The following is a 25357-nucleotide window of genomic DNA, read 5'->3' on the forward strand; positions in this document are numbered from 1 at the left end:
TTTTGTAATGCATGGAAAAATAATTAATATGATATTATTAATTACTTTACAGGCACTGTAAATTTTCTTAATGGACAAAGAAACGGATAATTTTATAAATGGATTGAGAGTATAGAGGTGGATTTATTAGACAAAAAGGAAATAGAAAGACAGGATTAATGAAATGTAATATATCTGCACATACATACATATACATGTTAAAAATGTCAAATTATGGTTATAAAACTTAATTTGATGGTGAAACTGATTAGGGTTTGTTTGTTTTTATCTTTTAAAAGTGTTTTTGAAAAAAATTAAATTTTATTTTTATTTTTTTACTTTAAATTAATATTTTTTTGGTGTTTTTAAATATTTTTTATGCGATAATATAAAAAAATTATTTAAAAAAACTAAAAAAATTATTTTGATATATTTTTAAGTGAAAAAACACTTTAAAAAGTAATCACAATCACACTTCCAAACATGCTCTAAAAGTTCGGCCCGCGGGTTGTTGATTCAATCAGGGTTTTAAGTTTTTTTTTGGTTTAAAAACTCTTAAATAATGTTTTTTTTTTTTTATAAAATATTTAAATAATATTATTTTGATAATTTTGTTTTTCACTATCCCTATCCAAGCCATGCCCCCAAATCAGCAAATTTTCTTGGTGGGAATATGTTTTGAGTATGAGTTGATATTTTTAATATATTTTTATTTGTGTGGATATTTTTTAAAATTATTTTTAATTTAATATTTTTTATAATTTTAATATATTAATATAAAAAATATTATTTTAATATATTTTCAAATAAAAATTTACTTTAAAAAACACTCACAATTCCAAATACACATTTTATAACACGGGCAAACGCATCCTTAACAATATAAACGCGGGCCATCTGTTCAAAAGCTCTGATATAAGTAGCTGAACCCCCCCCCCCTTCCTCTTCACAACTGATTATGGGGACATGTCGCACGGTCAGCAGACTCAGCATACAACTGACCAACTGAAAATGCAACGAGATGTCATAGAAACGGCGCCGTCCAACACGAGTTTCCGCCCCCGAGCTTCTTGGAAACTTCCTATCCTAATTTTTTGAAGAAAAAGATGGCAAAAAAATCCAACATTCGCGTGTCTTTATCTGGAAACCATCACGTCATCCATTGCCGATCGAGAAAATGATATATTCAGTATATATACTTATTAAAATTTTCTAATCAAGTCCCTCTACTTTATTGTTTCAATTTAAGTGTCTTAACTTCTTCTTTTTTCCTAATCAAGTATCTCTGCTATATTCTGTTAAGGCTCTTGGTTAGAAAAGGAAAGTTCAGACATCTAGATAAAAAATTAAAAATAGAAACACTTGATTATAAAATTCCAATAAGTATAAGCACTGGATATATCATTTTCTCAATGCCAATCCCACCAATTATGGTTAGTGGAGAGACTATCTTATAGATTTTCAAACACGAAGGACTAAATTATAAATAGTTTCAAATATAAATACTAAATAGTTACTACTAATTACTAATCAATCAATCAATATCAATGAAAAGTAAAAACCGAGAAAAAGCGGTGTCATGTAATAACTGCCAAAATAAATACGAAAAAGAATCGAAGGAGGAGTGGAGGGAGGGGAAGGTATTTTCTTTTCTTTTCCCTCTCTGTTTCATCGACCATACGTACAAATAGAGGGGGAGGGGGGGGGGGAGGGGGAGGGAAGCTTCTCTATGAACCGAACGGAACCTCTGGATTCCACATTTTCTTGCTGAGAAAAAAATCGAAGAAAAAAAAGTGGACCGGTGAAAGAAGATGAGCGGTGGATGGGAAAGGGCGAGGGGTTCCAGATCGAGACCGACTCGCGATTCCAGCTCTGGTCTAAGGATGTCTTCTCGGACTGCAACACTCGGCAATGTCCAGCCTCAAGCCCCTGGTCACCGCACTATTTACTGCAATGATCGCGACGCCAATCTCCGTGTCAGATTCAAGGTCTGTTTGGCTTTTTCTTTGTTTAATCATCAAAATATCTATATTATGTCATGTTTAACTTAATTGTTATTTTTAATATATGATATAATATCCAGGGAAATTCAATATCAACTACCAAGTACAACTTCTTTACTTTTTTCCCCAAAGGATTGTTTGAACAGGTAATAATAATTTCCATGGCTTAATGCATTTCTCAGTTTCAAGTTTAATAATTGTAGGGTTTAGAATATATAATGTAATTTGTTACTCTCAAGTGTAAGAGTCATTAGGTTGATTCGTTTGATCCTTTTGGTTATCTTGATTCTTGAAAATTCTGTGTTTTTTTTAACACTGGCAGTTCAGGCGGGTGGCGAATTGTTATTTTCTCATGATCTCGATCTTATCAATGACACCAATCAGGTATGTATCATAATTCAAACTTGTTCTAGATAGACCTGCATTGCTAGTAGCTTGCGCAAAGTCTTTCCTGAAAATGCCCTAGGCGAGTATCTTGAACCCAATTTTAACTTGTAGTTCGTTCAGGATTACGCACGTAAATGTATGTCTATAGAGATACAAAGAAAGGATTTTCTCTTAGCGTTTGCTGAATTGTTTCTTACTCCTTGTTGTTGTATGACTTGGCAGATTTTTACTTTTAAACTTGTAGTGTGTTATTACTTCATGGGAGTTGTAAATTTATGGCTTTTGCTTGATATGCTCCAAGTGGCATAGTTTAGGGAGAAAAAGAGCAATAGAGCAACAGAATTAGGGCTACAAACAAGGAGGTAAGAAGCTGGAACTGCAAATTCAATTCAGGGTTTAATAAAACCCCAAGTTTCTCAAGTTTATTGATGAATAATAGCTTTAATCTGATTTACAGATTGTTTATACTAGGTTCGCTATTAAAAATTTTAATTCTATCCCTAGATTGAACTCCAAAAAAAAACTTTCTAATCCTAGACATCCAATATTTTAAAGTCATGTGCTGGATGCACGGTTACAAACAATTAAAATTAAAAAAATCATGAAAATTATAAATAACTATAAAAGCACCTGCGTAACCAAGCTTCTGAAGCAGTTAGCTTACTTCAATTCAGATGTGGGACTTTTTTCATTTTTCTTTGCACAAGTTTTGATCCTCTGTCCTTAGTTAGCATTTCAGCTTTTTTTGAGTGTTGTTTTTAATGTCATTGAAAGCTGTTTGTTCTTTGTTAAGATTCTGCATGTCCTTTTGTATACTGCTGAGGTTGTTGCACTTTTTGATAACTATCCTCAAGATTTTTCTTAATCCTTGCTTTTACATTTTCTAGTATCTAATATGCATACACACTGTACTTAAGTAGTTTTTTTGATTGTTCAGTCCTGTTAATCCAGTGACAAATGTTGTCCCTCTGACCCTGGTGCTGCTTGTCTCTCTCATTAAGGAGGCGTTTGAGGACTGGGTGAGTGTTATTCATGGTTCTTGTGGTTTTCATGCTTTGTCTTTCAATTCCTCTTTCAGAATGATGTTTTTAAGAGTGAATTACATTAGTGTCTTCTTCACTGTTAATGTTAGTGTCGGGAGAAATGCTCACTTCCTATTCTTTTGTTTCTTAATTATGTTCAACAGAAGCGTTTTCAGAATGATATGGTAATTAACAATACCCTTATAGACTTGTTGCAAGATGAGAAGTGGGTGGCTGTTCCCTGGAAGAAGTTGCAGGTTGGAGACATTATCCGGGTGAGTGTGGTTAATTTTGTTGTTATTTCACTGTAAAGATGAATTCTTTATATTTAATTTCATTATCCCTTCAAATGGGTGCAGTTTGGTCCATGAGCCCGTAACAACCCCTCTGTGTAGGGTACAGGTCCCTGGACCTTAAAAGGCTTCTGTGTGCTGTAATTTTATATTTTCCATTGGATGTTGATGTGCTTTAGGACTAGATTAAGTTTTGAAGAACATTCTGGTAGTTGATGTCATCCTCTTTATGGTATTTTCAGAGTTTCTTTAGGGATGCTTGTCATAACTTCCTTATTATTGGCCCTGCCTTGACTTCTGTAACTTATTTTGTAATGTTGCTACATCGCCTTATAACATCAGCTTTCATCATTTTCATTTTACCTGCTATTTGTTATTGTAACTACTAGAGGAGTGTATTTAAAACGAAACTTTCCTTGTGCTTTTGCTTAGCACATCTTGTTATATTATTTGTTAGCTTCTGCTTGGTAGGCTTGTCATGTTTTGGGATTTAAGTTTTATTGGAAGGTGGAATTTGGGAACCTAATGAAAAGTAATGCTGTTTGAGCATTAAGAAGTTGCTACTTTTGTGGGAAATAAATCTGCTAAATGGGAGCATCTTAGGCAAAACCCATACAGCTGGAGAGTGTTTTATGGATACGTTATTATTGTTGGCTTCCCCCCCCTTAAATTCTCTTTGTTTATTTGCTGCTGTTATTGTTCTTTTGGTGGTAGTGGTTGGTTTAAGTGATGTTGTAATGCAGCTACAGGTCAAAGGTGAATAGATAAGGCTATACAGATTTTGGATCCTTAACCATTTTGTTCCCTGACAATAGTGAAATTATTGGCTAGTTCTGACTGTTATAAATAGTCTGTCACCATGTTGCTGTTGTGCTGACTGTGCGAACTGTAAGAGACGTGTGGAAATGCATTTTATGGAAGCACAATTCTCTTCTATTTTTAAAGATGAATTGATTTATGTTGACTATTTATTAGGATTTGCGATTCAAGATTGACTCAACTACCTTATACATATTGTATGGAAAATAACTGCCGTCATTATAATCACTATCTGTAAAAATTTCTATGAAAGCTTCTCTCTCTCATTATCTGTTCTTTTATAGCTTTATTTTGCATTGATTACAGGTTAAGCAGGATGGATTCTTTCCTGCAGATCTGCTTTTCCTAGCAAGTACAAATGCAGACGGTGTCTGCTACGTTGAGGTTTTCTTTTACCATACTCTGTATAGTTACTATAATAATTGTTGTTTCTGTTGGTCTCATTATTTCATCGATATTGCCTTGAGACTTGAAAATGTGAACTGATCAGCTGGTAATATTTATATTTTCATATATTTTCTTTAATTTGCCTTCTGTTTTCAGACTGCAAATTTGGATGGGGAAACAAATTTGAAGATCAGAAAGGCACTAGAAAGGACGTGGGATTACTTGACTCCTGAGAAAGCTGCTGAATTTAAAGGTTATTTTGGGTTTGTAGGCCACAAATATATGCATCTGGGTGTTTTTACATGCTTAAGGTTTAGAATTATGTGCTTAGGAAACTTTCATTAATAATGTCAAGAAGTCGTTGCACAGACCATATAACTCACAATTAGCTAATATGTGCTGGAAGGAACATGTCAATTGCTGATTCTCTCTTCTGTTTTTTCAAGGCAGTGATTGTCTTCTGGAGAATGAAAATTAGTGACTAGATAGGGTGTCCTTCAATGTCCATGGACTGTCAGTTTAAGCTTCTCAATTATCATATTTTTGGAAGATTTGTTTTTTCAAACTTAGTTTTCTCCTTGTCCTCCTTATTTTCACATTCTAGTGCTCAATGCACAATATTCATATGTGCTATGTCTGAAATTGCTAGCCCAATATCTCACACATTGCCTGTGGCTGTACATCAATCTTGACTTAATGAGAAGTGGTTGGTTTGCAGTATCTTTTCTTTATTTTGATTACTTATAGTGATTGGTGTTGCATAATTTTAGGTGTTTCCATATACTAATTTATATCGCAAATACCTATTATGTATTGTTCTCATTTAAGCAATATTCCTTGTCTTTTCTTTCCCGTGTGGTTTAAATTCCACCTTTTGAGCATGATTGCGTGAATCACCTTGCGTGAATGACCCCACAAGTCTTCCTTTTGTTACTGCAGGTGAGGTGCAGTGTGAGCAACCAAACAACTCACTATACACTTTCACGGGAAATCTCGTGTTCCAAAAGCAAACATTGCCTCTCTCTCCAAACCAAGTTCTTTTAAGAGTATGTTCGAATCCTTCTTCCTTAAACATTATCCTAATATTTATGTTCCTCTTCTTTTTCTATCACAAAATTAGACAGATTATAATTATTGTACGCTTCTCTTAACTGCTGCATGATTCTCAATTTAAAAGAAAACAAATGGAAAATATCCATTTTCTTAAATCTCTTTGATCAGTGACTTCCTGTAACTCTTTGGTGAAGTAACTAATCTAGGATTTGCTTGTTAACCATGTATTTTTTGTTTCCAGGGATGTAGTCTTAGGAACACAGAGTACATTGTTGGTGCTGTTGTTTTTACAGGTCATGAAACAAAGGTCTGTTATTACAAATTGCTGTGCAGTTCTTGTTAATCCTTGCTTACCCACATTGCATCTCAACTTCTTTAACAAATGCATGACGGATTCCCTTGTTTTTGGTAATTGAGATAGCCCCGGTAGGTTTCAGAAAAGTAATTCTATGTTGACTGGAGGTCCTGACTTAATTTGTTATTTTTCTTCTACAAATGTGGAGTGCAGCAGATTCATTTTGTTGATAAAGTAAATTCTATTAATGACCAGACAACTTGAAGGGAAAGGGGAAAATATCCTACAAAAGAAAAGCTACAGATATTAAACCAGAACAGTACCTTTCCCGTTGAATGCTAAGAAAACATATATCAAATAAAGCTTACATTTGAATAGACAATTATACTTGAGAATTCTCAATAAGAGACTGCACATTGACACATTGAATATTGTAAAATTGGCGTGTATAACACTTTGCTGTTTATTCCCTTCCCCAAAACCTCTTGGTTGGAGTAATAAATCTTTATCAATGCTTACCACCAACAAGAAGGCAGTGCAATGAAAAATGAAGGTGGATATGTGAGTCCCCGCTAATTTTAAACATGATGCAAATGTTTGGCAACAACACCTTACAGCCTACAGGGTCTTTTATTTGTAACTTGTCAGTATTGACATTTTTTAAGAACCACCTTCTTGATGAATGCTTTATTCTTGGATGGAACCTTGGGTTTCAGACAACGTTGACCAAAGGGAAATGAAGAAAACCGGGGGCTGAAGATGGGTAAAAGGCTTTACAACAAAGATAGACCTTCCAAGATTTAAGGATTGGAAGTCTGGAAAGGCCCCATTTTGCCTCTGGATGAGTTACTCTTTTCTTTTAGGAATAGTTTTTCTTTAGAAGAATAGAAACAACTTTTGTTATCAAAGTATGCGAATGCTTTATGTTACAATGCTACAAAATCTTGTCATATAAACTCACTTGTTGGTATCTTCCATTTTGTGTCCTTTACTCACACTTTACTCATAATGCTTTATGATGACTTGGTTCAATAACAGGTCATGATGAATTCCATGAATGTTCCTTCCAAGAGGAGTACATTGGAGAGGAAACTTGATAAACTTATACTCGCTCTTTTTGGTACTCTGTTCATGATGTGCCTCATCGGAGCCATTGGGAGGTATGGTATTTACTAGCCTTTAAGATTTTTTCTTAAATTGCTATTTCTCTCCCTTTTAAACTGGGCAATATGTAATGTTTTCTGCTTCATGAAAATCTGCAGTGGCATATTCATAAACCGGAAGTATTACTATCTAGGTCTTGATAAAGGCGTGGCTGCAGAGTTTAACCCTAGCAACCGATTTGTGGTATTATATGCTTGCTTCATTTATGTTTTTGTTTTGGCTTTTTCTTCATACTTTTCTCATGGTTTTACTCTCTTAATTGGATCACTAGGTTGCAGCTCTAACTTTCTTTACCCTAATCACTCTATACTCGACAATAATTCCCATATCTTTGTATGTTTCTATTGAGGTACGTATCTTGGATATAATCATTTTCATCTGCTATAGTATAGTGGACATACATTCTTGCTGAATGTGCCATTTTTTATAATGATTTTAAATTCATTTTCAGATGATTAAATTTATTCAGTCCACTCAATTTATCAATAAGGACCTACATATGTACCATGCTGAAACTAACACCCCTGCATTGGCCAGGACTTCCAATTTAAATGAGGAACTTGGACAGGTAAACTGATAGTGTGTGTGTCCAGCTAGCTTATTTATTGTCAGTATAGTCATCAATTTGAAAATTTTGTATGCATATTGTATTTTGATGGAGGACTGCTATTCTGAACAATATAATTTGTTATTTTTCACTTCATGCTTTGTGAAGTTTTTTGAATGGATGCTCTTGTCAGGTTGAATATATCTTTTCTGATAAAACCGGCACTTTAACAAGAAATTTAATGGAGTTCTTTAAGTGTTCAATTGGAGGAGAGGTTTATGGATCTGGTGTCACTGAAATAGAGCTGGGAGGAGCTCAGCGGAATGGCATAAAAGTTCAAGAAGTATGTATTGCTTTTTAATTTAGAAAAAAGCCACAATTTGTTATATTTGAGAAAAAAAATGTTTTTCTTCCCATCAATCTTTTCTCTATTCTCCATGTGTGGAAATCAGGAAATCTGAATATTTTTGAATTTCTTACAGCTGCGGAAATCTTCCACTGCAATTCAGGAGAAGGGGTTTAATTTTGACGATCACAGGCTTATGCGAGGAGCTTGGAGGAATGAACCCAACTCTGATTCATGCAAGGTAGCTCTTTATTCAGCAGGATTATGATGCAATTTCTGTTGCTTTATGCGAGTGTATTTCTTAGAAACATAGAGCCTTTTTCTGTGTATTTTAGTTGGAATGATTTGTTGAAAAGAGTGATCTTGGTTTAGGTTATTGTCACTTATCAAATTGATCTCTCTCTTTCCCTTTTTTTTTTTTTTTTTTGTATTCTGATAGAGTTTTTGTTTGTTATTGCATGGATATGACAGTACCTTGGATGCTCTCTCTATATGATTGTTTACTCTATGTATTATATGAAACCATTGTTGATGGTAGTAAATGATTGCTAAGACTAGTTTGCCATAATTGTACTTCTACTTTTATCCACACACGAATTTGGCCAGGAAATTGTCATGATCTTGAAAATGAGAGTTACAATTCTTTCCCCTCTTGATTGGATTGAAGTATGATTCACTGGCTTTTGCTTTCTTTATTCTACTTTTATGTTTGTGATCCATAATTCTTGGTGTTTCGAGTCATTTATCTTCTTTTTTGTTGTAGGAATTTTTCAGATGCCTTGCTATTTGTCACACTGTGCTTCCTGAAGGAGATGAGTCCCCAGAGAAAATTACATATCAGGCTGCATCTCCTGATGAGGCTGCTTTAGTTACTGCTGCAAAGAACTTTGGTTTTTTCTTCTACAGGTTTGTGATTGCTGCACCAGTAGATGCTTGCTAATGAAACCTGTGAATAATTGTTAAGCTAATAGTGGTTATTCCTCAGACGCACAACTACTATGATATACGTTCGTGAATCTCATGCAGAGAAGATGGGTAAAATTCAAGATGTGGCTTATGAAATTCTGAATGTTCTTGAGTTCAACAGGTAAATGCACATCCTTCCTACCAACCAATATTCCATTTAGGAGCTCGTGTTTGATAACCCTAACATCAATTGTAATAATTGTTGTTAATATAGCACAAGAAAGCGCCAGTCCGTTGTTTGTCGATATCCAAATGGTAGACTTGTATTATACTGCAAGGTAATATTTTCTGAAGATTTGTTGTATGAGATGGATATACAATTGGAATTTGATTGGAAAATGACACCAGGCCTGAAACCTGCTTTTAACAGGGTGCTGATACTGTAATTTATGAAAGATTGGCTGGTGGAAATGATGATCTAAAGAAAGTAACCAGGTCTCATTTGGAACAGTTTGGGTCTGCTGGATTACGTACCCTTTGCCTTGCCTATAGAGACCTGAGTCCTGAAACATATGAAAGCTGGAATGAGAAGTTTATACAAGCTAAATCTTCTCTCAGAGATCGTGAGACGAAGTTAGATGAGGTATATATACTGTCTGGACATTTTTGTTTGGTGTTGATGGGTGGGGTTGTGTTTTATAAATGATGGTGAAAACTGATGAATGATCATTAGTTTTATTATCTTTCACATTATAAGCTATGCATCAAACACTTATTATATAGATTTTGCTTTGAAAGAAGTACCTTCATTGCCATAGCCTTTTTTTGGGGGGCCATCAAAAGCTACATGTCTTATCTTTCATGTGAAAACCTTTGATGTAGTATAACTAGAAATTTTTACTGATTTTTGTTTTATTATATGTGAGTCAGAAAATTACAGGGTATGTTGGGATGCCAGATGCTAGTGCAGTTTGTTATTGTGTGATGAATGTTTGAAAATTGAAATTTGTTAGGTTTCTAACTATTGCAGCATAAAAATGCAATGAGCTTAGATTATGTCATACAAACTCTTGCCAAATACTTTTGAATGGTAGAATCCTGAACAAGTCAATTCTTATACAGTGAACAAGTCCTTTTCCCCCAAGGCCATCAGATGGTTAAACTTGATGCCACGTTTTTTTTGGATGCATTTTAATTCACCCTCTCATATAGCTTGTAAACTTGCTTAGGTTGCAGAACTTATAGAAAAGGATCTTATTTTGATTGGAAGCACTGCTATAGAAGACAAGCTTCAGGAAGGAGTACCAGCTTGTATTGAGATTCTTTCTAGAGCTGGGATTAAGGTTTGGGTGCTGACTGGGGACAAGATGGAAACAGCAATAAATATAGCTTATGGTGTGTGATTATTCTGTTGGACCAAATTCTCTCTTTTTTTGTCTTTGAGATGTGTGGCTTTTCCTTATTTTCCACCTTCAGTTTTCTGAATTCTCTGTGGCTATATCATTCCTGAAGCGTGCAACTTGATTAACAATGAGATGAAACAGTTCATCATCAGTTCAGAAACTGATGCAATTAGAGAAGTTGAAAACAGGGTAAGCAGCATTTCTTAGCCACCTTGTTGTCAGATGCATACCATATTTCATTGTAAACAACTCATCAATTATGTTAATTGAATTCGTTTTCCAGGGTGACCAAGTGGAAATTGCATGTTTTATCAAGGAAGAAGTGAAAAAAGAACTGACAAAGTACCTCGAGGAAGCACAGCACTATTTGCACTCTGCACCTGAACCAAAACTAACACTTGTTATAGATGGGAAGTGTTTGATGCATGCATTGGACCCAACTTTACGAGTAATGTTGCTGAATTTGAGCTTGAATTGTACTTCAGTTGTTTGCTGTCGGGTTTCTCCTTTACAGAAAGCACAGGTGATTTTTCCCGTGGAAGATTTATCTATTTGACGCTTGTGTTGGGCTCTGTTCTCTTTTTAATTTTGCTGTTCATGCTATACCTTACACCATAATGAAGTCCTAGAATGTTGTATGAAAAGAAAGTATTATATTAATTTTATCATCAGGAATAAAGTTGCAAAGCCTATAGTGTCCTTACAAATGCAAAATGGATGTGATTGACTCTTAAAACATTAGAACTATGGTCAACACCTTACTTTTGGCATTCTAACTGGTGGTAAAATGCTGTAAGACACAAGACGATTCAGCTGCGGACTAGATGCTATTCCTGGAACAACTTTTGCTAAGTTTACCAAGAATGTCTGCAAGAGCTCTATCTTGAGTGACAGAAGCTTCTGAAAAGTTGCACTGAAATTGAATTTGCTTTCTCCAAAGTAAAAGAGTATTGTGCTAGTGAAAGAGATGGAAAAAGTCCTACCTCAGGCATTATTGCTTGAAGTGGTTGCTTACAAGACTTGAACGTGCAATCTTGAGTTTGTGAAACCAAGCTTTTTAACGCTGCACCTAGTAATTGTTCCTTAATACATGATATGTAATTATGAATATGAAATATGAATCATTTCCTGGTGTTTAGTTCCAACAACTTTGAATTAATTTTGCAGGTAACTAGTTTGGTAAAGAAAGGTGCTCGGAAAATAACGCTCAGTATAGGGGATGGAGCCAATGATGTAAGCATGATTCAAGCTGCGCATATTGGTATTGGAATAAGTGGGTTGGAAGGGATGCAAGCAGTGATGGCCAGTGATTTTGCAATTGCTCAGTTTCGCTATCTTACAGATTTACTTCTTGTGCATGGACGATGGTCTTATCTTAGAATATGCAAGGTCTGTGATTCTACCAATTTTTAGATTTTGTGAAAACTAAATGGCGATAATATTCCTGATGTTTCGTTATTGCAGGTCATCACATACTTTTTTTACAAGAACCTTACTTTCACTTTGACTCAATTTTGGTTCACCTTTCAAACTGGTTTTTCTGGTCAAAGATTCTACGATGATTGGTTCCAGTCATTATATAATGTCATATTCACAGCCCTGCCGGTGATCATTGTTGGGCTTTTTGATAAGGTGCTTCTTCCTTTCAAAACTCATTCGGCAAGAATTTTTCGCATCAGCCATGCAACTGAATGTGGTTGTTTTGGATTAAGTTTGTGAAATCAATCACTTAGTGGCATTCTCAATATTTAGAAACAAAATAAACTGAAGTAAAAATACCTATTCAAATTGAGAATAACTACTGGTTTGTTCAGTTTGTTTGATTTTTTGGCATTCTAGATTTGGATTCTGGTTTTTGTGAAGGTTCAAATTAAAAACTCTTATTTTATGTAGGTTAAATATCAGTTGGTTGGTTTATCTCCTTATTTGGTTTTAATTGTCCGAACATAACCAAATTTTTTTTTTTTTTTAATTGTTTTTAGCTGAATGTTTAAGAAAATCAAACTTTAGTAACCAAAATACATCATTTTGAAATTTAGTGCTGACTGAATAATGCACGTAGCTAGCTTGGACTTGTGATTTTCCTTAGGTAATTCAAATTTAGGAAAGTGTGTGCGATGCTTAACTTTTTGTTACACACTTCATTTCTTATTTATATCTGGAACTCGATTTGTTTTGCCAGGATGTCAGTGCATCCCTTTCAAAGAAGTACCCTGAACTGTACAGGGAGGGAATAAGAAATGTCTTTTTCAAGTGGAGAGTTGTGGTCACATGGGCTTGCTTTTCTGTGTATCAGTCGCTTGTCTTTTATCACTTTGTGATCGCCTCCAGTGCCAGTGGTAAAAATTCATCAGGCAGGATGTTGGGACAATGGGATATCAGCACGATGGCCTTCACTTGTGTTGTAATCACTGTCAACCTGCGTCTCCTTATGATATGTAATTCAATTACAAGGTGGCATTATATTAGTGTTGGAGGGAGCATTTTGGCATGGTTCATCTTCATTTTTGTATATTCTGTTTTACGGGTTAGTCCTTTTCTTTGCTTCTCTTCAATTCTCTTGTCTGTCTCCTCTAGGATAATGGAATTATGTACATTCTAACTCGTTCCTCCTTCCAATCACTGTAGGAGAATGTTTTTTTCGTCATATACGTGTTGATGAGTACGTTCTATTTCTACCTCACGGTTCTTCTTGTTCCTATTGTTGCACTTTTTGGCGACTTCATTTATCTAGGGTAAGATTCAGGAGTAGCTCGAAGAGTTTCATGTATTTTTTAAGAACCAATTGCATTTTCAGATGGTTCTTCTTTTATGGACATTTTCCTGTTGTTTCAACTGTTTGTTGGTGTGTTTGGACACAGGATTCAAAGATGGTTCTTCCCCTACGATTATCAGATTGTTCAGGAAATTCACAGGCACGAGCTTGAAGACAACACCAGTGCAGGATTACTGGATGTTGGGAGCCAGCTTGCACCACAGGAAGGCACGAGCCATGCCATGGCTCCATTATCACGAGAGATATCAAGACACAGTGGCTTTGCTTTTGAATCACCTGCGTATGAGTCATTTTTCGCCTCGGAGCAAGGTATACATGCCCCGCAAAAGCCATGGGATGTTGCTCGGAGAGCCAGCATGAGGTCGAAACGAAAGATGCCCAGAAGGAACTAAATGAACAGATTTTTTTTATTATTATTGTACAAATTGTTTTTTTAGGTTCCATTTAAGGGGTCAATCTTAGTAATCTGTAAATTTAGATCTGTCATGTCTTTTTAGAACCGCGTTGTGTTCTCATCATATCTTTTTTCAGTTCTACCTTAAAATATGTCTGCTTGAGGAACTTTAGAGGTTTTTCGGGTCGCAACGAGTGTACAGTTAATTGGTATAAATTTAACTAAATGAGCATTATCTAGGACTATTTACTTTACTCAGTATATTAGTTCCCAACTTGTATGAATGGGTTTTAACTAAGTTATTTAGTAGTTCTATTTATATATTTTTTAAATTGTGTAATATTTTGATTCTCATTTCTTTTTTATTTGTATTTTTTAAATGATATTTGTGTGTTTACCAAAGAGATAATTTATTTCCTAAGCATACCATCCAGTTTCTTAAAAAAATACTTGATTTTTTTTAAATATCATTTTAAATTATATCTTCAATGGTAATTATAATTGAAAAAAACATAGCAGTGGATTATCAAATAGTTAAATAATCTCACTCACAGAATAATATAACGGTTACCGTAAAAGCCAGATATGCTCTTATTTTGGTGTTTTGGATGGAAGTATTTAAAGAATAATTCTGTGTAAATTAAAGTCTTGAGTTTAAGTTTTGTTAATGTTTGGAAATACAGCGTTTTGAAAATTTAAACATTGTACCTTTTGAGTTTTGATGTGCTTTAAAAATGAAAAACCATTTTTTATTTGTAGGCTGATCTAACTCCATTGAATTATTCAAGATGCAGCAGGCTTTTAGATACTGGAGTTTTAGACAAAAAAGAATGAGAAGAAGAAGAAGATAAAAGAATGACCATGTGTAATGATTATTATATTCAAGATAAAATTAATTAAAAAAAAATTGAGACTTAAATTGATCATGGAGTAATATGTTAGGAGCTAAATGGTTTTCATGTTGCTTTTAAGGTTTTCCCATTGGTATATTATCACTCCAAATTGAGTAATATGGGCATTTTATCCATTAAATAAGTGGATTTCATTAACACATCTCATGGGTCCAATGGTTGATATTTTTGAAAAGTGCATTTTGTAAGACTTTAATTTATATAAGATTAGTAGTAATCTTTTTCTTTTGATTATTTGTTACTAAATGTTAAAAAAAAAACTCTATTTAAAAATGGTATTTTACCTCTCAATATAAACTTATAGACTTCTTGAAAGCAACACCACGAACAAGCTAAGAAATCATTGTAGAATAAAGGAGGTCGAAATAGCAAACATCTATCAAGGAACACCGATTGCTCTTTAGAAGATAATAGATCGTTGACATGCGCGGGATTGACATCTTGTAGAAAAATAATCAAGGTTTTACTATTATTTTCCTAGTAAAAAAACTGAAATAGTGTGGGAATTGATCAATTATGGCTTGTTAACTTGAGGGGTTTTAAAATAACTTGAATAACTAGTAAAAATATAGTTTGATTAAAAATAATAATTCAAAATGATATATATTTTAAAAAATATTAAGATGATAACATATTGAATCAATCGGGTTAACTTAAATCCATGATCTAAGTCATGAAGCTATGATAACAACCACATATAAAGTAAATCAAAATAAATTATAAAGCTCAATTTGCCAGCAGACCTAATATTGAAGGATGTAATTGAAAAAAATATCAATTAAAAAAATAAAAAAAAAAGATCAAAGTCAACTCAGGTCAGCATGTTAAACTCGTAACTCAGGTCATGAGACCAATATAACCTTATAGAAATAAAATTAAAACAAATTATGAAGCTTCATTTCCAATTTATCCATTATTGAATGATGAAATTAAAAAAAAAATCAATCTAAAAAAAAAGACAATAAAACAAACCAAGTCTATTTTAGTTAACCCGTAAAAATGACGATCCAAAGTCATGAAGACTGGAATAACCACATTAAAAAATAAATCGAAACAAATCATAAGATTTAATTTTTTAATTAATCTAATGTTGAAAAAAAATTAATAAAAAAATAACAAAAACTCGAAGTTAATCATGTTAATCTATGTTAAACTTGTGACTCTGAGACGAAGATTTCTATATAGAAAATAAATTATGAAGCCTAATATCTAATAAATTAAATATTAAATAAAAAAATTAGGATAAAAACAAAAAAAATTTACAAAGAATAATTTCGTGTGAGGTGATGTTACAATATTTTTTTAAGCTTTTGTTAATAATTAATTGAATAATAATGCATTAAGAAATTATTAAATATACCGGTACTTCTCCTCTTACATCTAATACATAAAAAAGAGGCCTATCATAAAAAAAACTAGCTATTTATAGATTGCACCTTTATATGAGATAGGAAAATACATCCTTTTTAAAATATTGAATAATTTATCGACACGCGTTTTGTTGTTGTTATATGAAGTACTAGATTATACGTTGCATCTATGAATTAATTTTATTTTAACTGATTTGTTTTTGCTAAATTACAAAATTGTAACTTTAATACATTATATATTAACTTAAACATGATAGATTTTATAAATAAATATTGTTATAGCATCACATAAATTAAAAAAAAAAACTATAATAACGACAGATGAAACCAGTATTGATTATATACAAATTAATATGATTTTTTTTAAGAGATTGAAAATTTACAATACATTTTCAAAGAATTGGAGAAAACTTCTACACATGGAATCATTAAAAATGCAGCAAACCACTTTAAATTATGCAAAATACTCTCTCAATACAGAACACAACGACCACTACTTAATCTGTACGTATAATGAAAATGGAATGCAAATGTTATTCTGCTTGATTCAAAAGGAAAATGGTGAAAGGAGGCGCATTTTCCATCATTTCTCATGGAAGCTTTATATATGGAAGAAGTTAGAGCGGTAAATGATATAATAGGTGTTTCAGTAATAAGAATTTAAGATTAAAAAATTGAATTTTTTATATGATCTTAAATTTAAGCTTTGTGATTATTAATGTGATAGCTACTGGAGACTTACATGATCGTTAACTTTAAGACCTGTAAAATTAGTTGAGGTATGTATAAGTTAATTCGGACACTCACATTAATAATAATTAAAAAAAGAAGTTAGAGCAACATATATATAGCTGATATTTAGATATTGTTTGTTTTTGTAGTGTAAAATATTTTTTAAATTATTTTTTTAGTGTGTTTAGATTGTTTTGATGTATTGATATTAAAAATAAATTTAAAAAAATAAAAAAAATATTATTTTTATATATTTTTAAATAAAAAAAACTTTAAAAATAATGATCTAAACAGGAACTTAAACAGTGAATTATTAAACATAACAGATCGCTCACCCATTATCTTCAAGAAGAAGCTGGCTAGCTATATTACGCTTCAGTGAAGCATTGGATTCTTCGAAAAAACACAGCTTTTTTGTTTCTAGTGTGAGATTCAAATGGTATGGATAAGACAAAATGTGCTATATGCTTTAGCCTTATCGAGTGAGCTTGCAATATATTCCCACACCCCATGGCTTCATCTCCTTTTATTTTAAGTTTGGGTTTAAAAAGAGATCATAATAATGAAAAAATTTCACCAAAGCATAAATTTGAATATGAATAGTAATGTTTAGAACTTAGAAATAACTTAGATTTTAATGAGAGAAAAAAAAATTGAAACGAAAATACTTTATGATTAAATATATACGACGACACACTCACACACACATTCTCTCCAATCAAAAGAATTGAATTGATTTTATTAGATTTTTTTAACCCATAAAATTAGCACGGTGATTAAAAAAATTTCTCAACTTCTCAAGCTTGAAATATAAATTTTTATTTTCTTAAAATACACTAGATTAATATATAGATCAGTCTTTAAAACTATATGGAAAAATATTTAATTCTCAAAACGAAATATTCATATATGAATTATACATCTAATTAAGTTAGAAAATTTAATATATTCCCTTAAGATGATATATTTTCATAATTCTTCTAAATAAAGGGAGTGCAGAGACGTATTAAATTTAGCAGTTCCTGAGTGGTTTCAGGCATATATATATATATTCCACGCCGGCTGAGTTTTAAAAAATTTCAAACTGTTTGGAGTGTGGTAGCGGTTGTTTTTTAAATAGCTTTTCGTGCTGAAAAGCATGCCAATAATATTTTTTTCATTTTTAAAAAATTATTTTTGATATCAGCACATCAAAACGATCCAAAAAGTACAAACCGCACTCAATTTTAGCAAAAAAAAATAATAATTAAATTTTTGGTGAAAAGCCGGTTTGGCTGCAATGCCAAACGAATAGAAAAGAGATGTGGTGTGTCTGTGTATATATATTAACCATAGATATCTTGATTAGCTTACATATATTTAATTAATTTTTTAAAATTTTAAAATTAATAATAAAATAAATTTTTAATAACCTTAAATTTTATAGCACTTGAACTTCTAGCTGTAGATATTATTATTACATGTATGTGATTTTCAATTCTACTGGTAATTAAAGCCTCAGTTTCTCTTCTGTGGTCAAATAGTATAAATTAATAATTATATACTCTTGCAGAATATGTAATTAGGTGCGATACAAAAACTGGTTAATTTCCTCCTTTTAAGTGCACAAAATACACTGGGAATATCATAAAAAATAATAATCAGATGAACTAGCTGGGTTCATCACTTCAAATTAATATATAAGATAGAATGAGAAATCATTCTATTTAGCCATTTTAATTAGAAATTAAGATTATTTTTCTCTCTTTTCTTAATAAAAAAGTTATTTTGTATTGTGTTGAGTATTTTAAATTAAATTCCTTCACACACTCGAGATGGGAAAGATTTAGAGAGAGATGGAGATATTCGCTATTGATTAATACTTTTGAGATTCACTTGGGAAATAGAATTTTCAATAGCTTTTTAGTTTGTTCGAAAACGAAGTATAAAATATGTTTTTTTTTTTTAAAAAAATTATTTTTTATGTTTTTAGATTGTTTTATGTATTGATATTAAAAATATTTTTTTATATATAAAAAAATATTATTTCAATACATTTCTAAGTAAAAAAATACTTTGAACCATGCAACTACTTTATCTTGTGTAAAATATTTTATAAAAAAATATTTTTGAATATTTTTTATTTATTTTTTCATAAAATACCTTGCATGATAATTAGTCCAATATGAATTTTTAAACTCAATTAATTTATTAATATTTTTAATTCATGAAATTTTATAGAATATTTTATAAATAGCACTTCACCATAATAACATATAATAATTAACACTATCATCGTGGTTGTTATTATTCTATAATATTTTATATAATAAGATGCTGAAGAATATGATAGTGATTATGATTTTAAATTTTTTTATTTAAAAATATAATTTTTTATTTTTTTAAAATTATTTTTAATATTAATATATAAAATAATTTTAAAAAATACTGGCGTTCCGAGACATGCTATTACTCGATCCCTTACGTAACGAAGGACGATTTATGTCACTATGCAGCACATGTCCTTTGTCCAAGACCAATGGCATCTAAATTCGATCTCATCGCACACAGGCTCCGAGCGTCCTCATGGTCTCTCCTTTCTCCCGATTGTACGCAAGGGATGGCAGCAAATTAATGAAGGGACCAATTAGCTAGCGCTGTGCATGAAAATACACTTCGAGGCAAAGCAAGGGACCAATTTATAAGAAGAGAGTGTACTTTTTTTGTTCGAATTTTAATATTTGTATTTTTAATCGACTGGAAATCTTGAAATATATTATGGATAAAGTCTTTTTTGTGGTTTGATTTTTAGAAGTAATCGCTCGCCCGTAAATCATGTCAAGAAATTGTATGTGTTTATATAAATAAAATAAAAACCAACACGAAAAGCAAAAGGAAATTAAAGAGTATTGGTACCTTATCGTCAGTATCAGTGTAAGCTATAAAGTGAAGGCATACTTTCCCTCCTTGTAATGTTCGAAACCAGCCTAGCTAGCTAGTATTTCTCTCTATCTCAAGGTTCGAGAAAGGAAGGGCAACAGAATCGCTCAAACCTATAAAGAACACCAAACCCACCCTGTTCACCCTCGAAGTGAGAAACAAACGAGTGAAAAAAAACAAAAAAAAAAAAACTAAATAAATAGAAGAATTCCTGCCTTACCCCACTCGATCTCCTGCTTCTCACGCAGCTCCTCCTTCTCTTCCAGGCCTGGCCATATGAATCAAATTAGCAATCATGCAAGAGTAATCCTAGTGTGATTTGTTCTTCATCTGTACTATATAGGCATCTTGAAGAAAGAAAAATATATATATAGGGATAAATTAAGAGAAGATATATATATTATTTACATATATGGGTGGTGGTAGCTGCTCTTTGCCTTTCAAGGTGTTGCTGGCGGCAGTGGCGACGGTGATGCTTGTCTTGACTTTGCTGGTTGGGGCCTTGGAAAGTGGAGCGACCAAAATGACAACAAGGACGCAAACCGTTCTGGATAGGGTTGCTCAAGATGATCTCAAACATCACGAGGAGCTGATAGGAAGAGATCAGAAGCTCGTTTACAATCCCGAGTTGGATCTCAACTTCGTGATGAACAAGAGAAAGGTTCCTAACGGGCCAGATCCTATCCATAACAGGTGCACCATGATATATAGCAATTGTTTTGCTGAAATTACGTTTTTAATTAATTAATTATAGCCCTTTGTGCGTGCATGGATACTCTCTGTTTTTCTAAATTTCCTGTGTTTATTCATTTATTTTTCAACTTTCGTTTCTAGCTAGCTAGCTAGCTAGTACTATATATGTTTTGGTATTAGTAAATCATAATTTATTAATTATTTCTGAAAAATCATTTGGTTAACATCCTAGTAATTATTCTATATACTATAGCCAAACCCCTATAAAATTTTATTTATTAATTAAGATATTATTTAAATTTTAAATTTAATATTTGGGTCCGAACAAATTAAAGGTATTATTTAACAAAAAGATTATTCATTTATCAAGGCTATATATTTTCTAAAATAGGAGAGAATTAAGTTAGGTTTGTAAAGATAGAGTACGAATCATTTATTTATTTATTTATACTTTTATTATTGATAAGATATGTACATAGATATGCTCTTCACTGTTACATTGATCTCTAGTCATTAACAAGGATTATAGAAACATTAAACAAGTTAGAATTACAGATTAAAAGCAAATGGAGTTTTGTCTCTTCACTTTATTCCATTCGTCACCCAGAAACTTGTTTATTCAAAGCTAAGTGATGTTTTATTTTGTTCTCCACATCGACGAGGCCTTTAGACCTAATTTTCATGGTATCTTTTGTTCACTCTTTTTATGCTTCCTCTTTCACTAAACGTAGTCCAATTACATGCACCAACGGATTGGAATTGCAGACAATTAATGGCTACCAGCTGAAAAGCATCCATGGAAAGTACTTCAGATATGCTAGCCAATTAATCTAATCTACTCAGGCATCGTTTTATAACATTAAATATTTATTACAGAGTTAGAAATTCTTCTGATATTGTCGTCAAAGTAAGCAATATCGCTTCGGAAATTCTTAATGTAATCAGCCATGCATGTCGATCCTGACCAGTACTATTAGTAACTTCAGCTTTGCCTTTTGTAATTTGTTTTTTTCCAGGAGAGCTGGGAACTCCAAACGACCACCCGGACGAGCTTAGGTACGTACCATCGTAGATGGAGAAGCTTCTGCATGCAAAACGATGAGACAAGATATCTGCTGTCTTGTATGTATTCTTTATAAATGGGACTACAAAATGCTCCTCGTCGTGAAGAATTTACTTGAGAATCCAAGCTTGAAGTCTTTAGTTTTTTTTTTTTTTTTAACCTGTTCATGGGAAGTAAGCGAAGGAAGCTTGTCACACAAACTATGCTCGAAAGAATCCAGCTGGGGAAAAGATATAGGTTAGACAGCCTTTACAAAAACTATGATTTAGTGTTTTACATTTTTTTTTTTTTTTGTAATTAAAGTGTGAGAAAGAAGACAGGGATATAATTAATCAAGATTTGCTAGCTAGTGAAGAAGAAATTAAGCATATGGAACATAGAACATAATTCCAAAACCAAGCATATCTGTTCTAGCAGCCATGCATGGAGAGGACATGTACGAATCTCTATCAATCAATCAATATTATCATCATGGGCTCTTCTTTTTTCCAACTTATTTTTGCTAGCCATTCTAATTATGTCATTGGGGCAAAGGCTGCATGAGCTGCCACAACAAATAAAGTGAATCCACCAATTAAAGGAACGTATTTAGTTCATGAAAATAGATAAATAAATAAATAAAGTGAAAGGCACTGTTCGCATCTTGTGTTAGTCCTTTTCCATGGATTCTTTGGGTGGGGTTGGTGTACTGTTCTGGTCTTTGGTCTATTCAAACTCGCTGGACTGCATGAGATTCTTCTACTGGTTCGTGGCAATCAAAACACAAAAGAGCACGCAAGTAAAAAAAACATATGGTCTCCATTGTCTAATTCAGAGTAAAGATCAAAAGAGGTTCTCTTCTTGAGCTTTTTACTCCCTTTATCTTTTCCTCTCTTTCTTGTTCGTTTGATTTGATCGAGGAGCAAGACTGGGTCCAAAGCTATATATATATATATGTGTGTGTGTGTGTGTGTGTGTACTTGCCGATCCAGATTGGGGCAATATATTATCGAACAAGGCAAAGAAGAAAACGAAGACACAATATGTTCGAAGCCGGTGCTGTTGTTGCATGCTTGCATTTGAGCAGCCTAACAACAATAAAAAAAAGTTTATCTTGGTGATTGATTTATGTTAAAGTTGATGTTTTCTTTAAGCTGTTAGGATTTTCTTCTGATTTCAGTTTTTCTTGTTTATTGCTTCACTTGCATAACAACGGTTTCTGTTATGAAGGAAGTAACGTTGCACGTTCAAAATAATTAACTCCCACGATTGCAGGTGCTGTAAAATCGTGGTTATTTATTTCATTTCAGTTATCTTGTTAAGCCTTTAAAAAGGCCATCGTGTTCTTTGAATGTTAGAGAATCTATTGCAAAAACTAGTGTGAACCAAACTCTCTTATACTTTGTTTCTCATTGTAGTCTTTTTTGTTTTTAACATTTGGTATCAGAGCCTCCACACGGGGTTTTTTGATCAAAATTTTTAAGAAACATAAGTCCAGTGAGTGAAGTTCATGGCGAGTGAAAGTAGTTTTGTGCAGTCAGCCATTCCTAAGTTTGAGAGGCATTATGATCATTGGAGCATGCTCATGGAGAACTTCATGCGATCCAAGGAATACTGGAGTTTGGTAGCGACTGGGATCCCTGCAGCAGTAGAAGGGATGGATCCTACAGAAGAACAAAGAAAGACAATTGAAGATCATAGGCTAAAGGATCTGAAGGTGAAGAACTACCTATTTCAAGCCATTAATCGATCGATATTGGAGACAATTTTAAAGAAAGACACGTCGAAAGACATTTGGGACTCCTTGAAACAGAAGTATCAAGGCATAGCTAGAGTCAAATATGCCCAGCTGCAAGCTCTTCGCAAAGAGTTTGAGGTACTTCACATGAAAATGGGAGAATCAGTGAATGATTATTTTGCATGAATTCTCACCATTATTAACAAGATGAGAATTCATGGAGAATAGATGAATGATGTGGTAGTTATTGAGAAGATCTTAAGATCCATGACTCTAAAATTTGATTATGTTGTGTGCTCAATTGAAGAATCAAATGATATTGATGTTTTGTCCATTGACGAGCTTCAAAGCAATTTGCTTGTTCATGAACAATGGATGAGTAAGCATACGTTGGATGAACAAGCACAACAAGTTAAAAATGCAGTTCAACCAGGAGGAAGAAATTGTAGTCGTGGAAGAGGAAGAGGAAGAGGACGAGGACGAGGCCGGTCTGTTTTTGACAAATCCATGATTGAGTGTTACAATTATCATAGACTTGGCCATTTTTAATAGGAATGTACTAAGAAGGAGAAGTAAGCACATTTTGCTGAGACCAGTGAAGAAATGTTACTCATGACGTATGTGGATGATAAACAAGTCAGAAATGAATGCATATGGTTTCTGGATTCAAGGTTCAACAACCATATGTGTGAAAAAAAGGAGTTGTTTGATGTTTTTAATGAAGAATTCAAAGACTCGGTTAAACTGGGAAATGATGCAAGCTTACAAGTACAAGGAAAGGGCAGTATTCGAATGGAGATTGATGGAATTATGCACGTGATTACTGAGGTGTTTTATGTGCCAGACCTGAAGAACAATCTACTGAGCATTGGGCAGCTACAAGAGAAAGGTTTTGCAGTTCTCATGCAACATGGAACCTGTAAGATTGTTCATCCAAATAAGGGGCTTAATCATTGAAACTGCCATGTCACATAACATAATGTTCATTCTCATTAGTAAATATGAGTCCAAGAAACAAAAGTGTTTTGTCTCCCTTATCACAGACCAATCTCATCTTTGGCATTGTCGATGTGGGTACCTTGGTCTTCAGGTTCTTCAACAGAAAAAGATGGTAGAGGGCATGTGATGCAACCATATTATTCGATAGTTTTACCCATGTTTAACTAGTTTTTTGCCTATGTTTTATATATAAAATGCCTTGATATTCTTTGTTTTATGTTTTGAAGGCACTTTTGGATGAAAGATGCAAAAAGGAGTAAATTGAAGGTAATTGGCAGATTTGATGTTCAGTCGATGTTTTGTGCAGAACGTGAGCTCTAAAGGTCAAAATCAAGTGATTCTAGTGGCATTAAAAAGCTAACATCAATACCTTTCTGTACATTTAAGGCAAAACAATAAAATAAGAAAGAGCATGAAAATCGCAACTTTCAAAGTCAAATCTCGTAATCTGTCAGTGTTGACCTTCGGTCATTCCGACTTGAATATCTAGAGCTAAAAAAGTCCAATTGATGCAAACTCAATTGTTTTGGATTCCTGACTCAAAGGCCTATAAACGCTCCAAATTTCAGCAAACAATGATGTCATATGAGGGAGATATGATTTTTCAAAGATGACAACTGAATTCTGCCAGCAAACAGGTTTCGTGAAGAAACGAGTCCAAATTACATTCCGAAGCATCTAAACCGACATCCAAGTTTTTATTTCAGCAATGTAGCTCCTCTAAGTCAAAGCTTGAAGATTTCATGCAAAGCTATTTCTTTTTTTTTAGGAAAAAAGTTATTGAACTACTTAAATGTAAATTATCTACTTAAGGGAGGACTATTTTGTAAAATAGAGATTAGGGTTTCCTAGCATATAAAAAGAATGAGAGAAGAGAAGGGGGGCAGCCACCTAAGAGGAGAAAAACGCCCCCCTACTCTAAGAAACCCTAAATCATGCATTCTTCCATCTTTTTGATTAGTTGTTCAACAAACATGCAAGGCTAAACTCATTTTGTTGGTTGCAAGGACACGGAAACCTTCGGATTTCAAGAACTGTGAGATCTAATTTACCTTTTCTTTTCAGTTTATATGATGAAAACCAGAGTTGTGGTTTATGAACTTGTGAAGCAACTGAGTTTAATAATTATAGCGAATCTACGTTATTAATCTTAGGAAGAACATTCAATCAAAGCAACAT

The 25357-nt window shown here is 33.1% G+C and overlaps 1 protein-coding gene and 1 long non-coding RNA gene across 3 annotated transcripts; one reads left to right on the forward strand and one right to left on the reverse strand.

Annotated features, from left to right (window-relative positions):
- The first annotated feature begins 1668 nt into the window (after positions 1-1668).
- On the forward strand, positions 1669-14032 carry LOC118058537 (phospholipid-transporting ATPase 3). 2 transcript variants are annotated; one of them, XM_035071241.2, is made up of 27 exons: positions 1669-1967; positions 2063-2128; positions 2305-2366; positions 3307-3388; positions 3556-3666; positions 4810-4887; positions 5047-5143; positions 5830-5936; positions 6185-6250; positions 7277-7398; positions 7501-7585; positions 7674-7751; positions 7854-7970; positions 8143-8292; positions 8432-8536; positions 9059-9201; positions 9281-9382; positions 9476-9539; positions 9632-9844; positions 10431-10596; positions 10714-10793; positions 10888-11127; positions 11772-11993; positions 12069-12236; positions 12787-13131; positions 13233-13339; positions 13466-14032. In XM_035071241.2, exons 1-27 carry the CDS (start codon positions 1791-1793, stop codon positions 13770-13772), a joined length of 3660 nt encoding a protein of 1219 aa, XP_034927132.1. In that variant the 5' UTR covers positions 1669-1790; the 3' UTR covers positions 13773-14032. The 2 variants fall into 2 exon arrangements, with proteins under 2 accessions (XP_034927132.1, XP_034927133.1); XM_035071242.2 differs by lacking the exon at positions 1669-1967 and adding an exon at positions 2614-2731 and having other exon boundaries at positions 2069-2128.
- On the reverse strand, positions 9550-20413 carry LOC118058539 (uncharacterized). The gene is made up of 4 exons (XR_004689189.2): positions 20115-20413; positions 19927-19974; positions 19683-19842; positions 9550-9764 (listed from the first exon to the last, which is right to left on the reverse strand). It is a non-coding gene; the product is annotated as an uncharacterized lncRNA (long non-coding RNA).
- Between the last annotated feature and the right edge of the window lie 4944 nt (positions 20414-25357).

Source organism: Populus alba, chromosome 8 (assembly GCF_005239225.2).
Source record: "Populus alba chromosome 8, ASM523922v2, whole genome shotgun sequence".
NCBI lineage: Eukaryota > Viridiplantae > Streptophyta > Magnoliopsida > Malpighiales > Salicaceae > Populus > Populus alba.

Bases quoted from the DNA above. Each gene is read 5' to 3' on its own strand.
- LOC118058537 (XM_035071241.2), top strand. From the start codon at position 1,791: ATGAGCGGTGGATGGGAAAGGGCGAGGGGTTCCAGATCGAGACCGACT. The intron at 9,845-10,430 runs GTATATATACTG...AAACTTGCTTAG, and splicing joins GTGAGACGAAGTTAGATGAG to GTTGCAGAACTTATAGAAAA. The intron at 12,237-12,786 runs GTGCTTCTTCCT...TTGTTTTGCCAG, and splicing joins TTGTTGGGCTTTTTGATAAG to GATGTCAGTGCATCCCTTTC.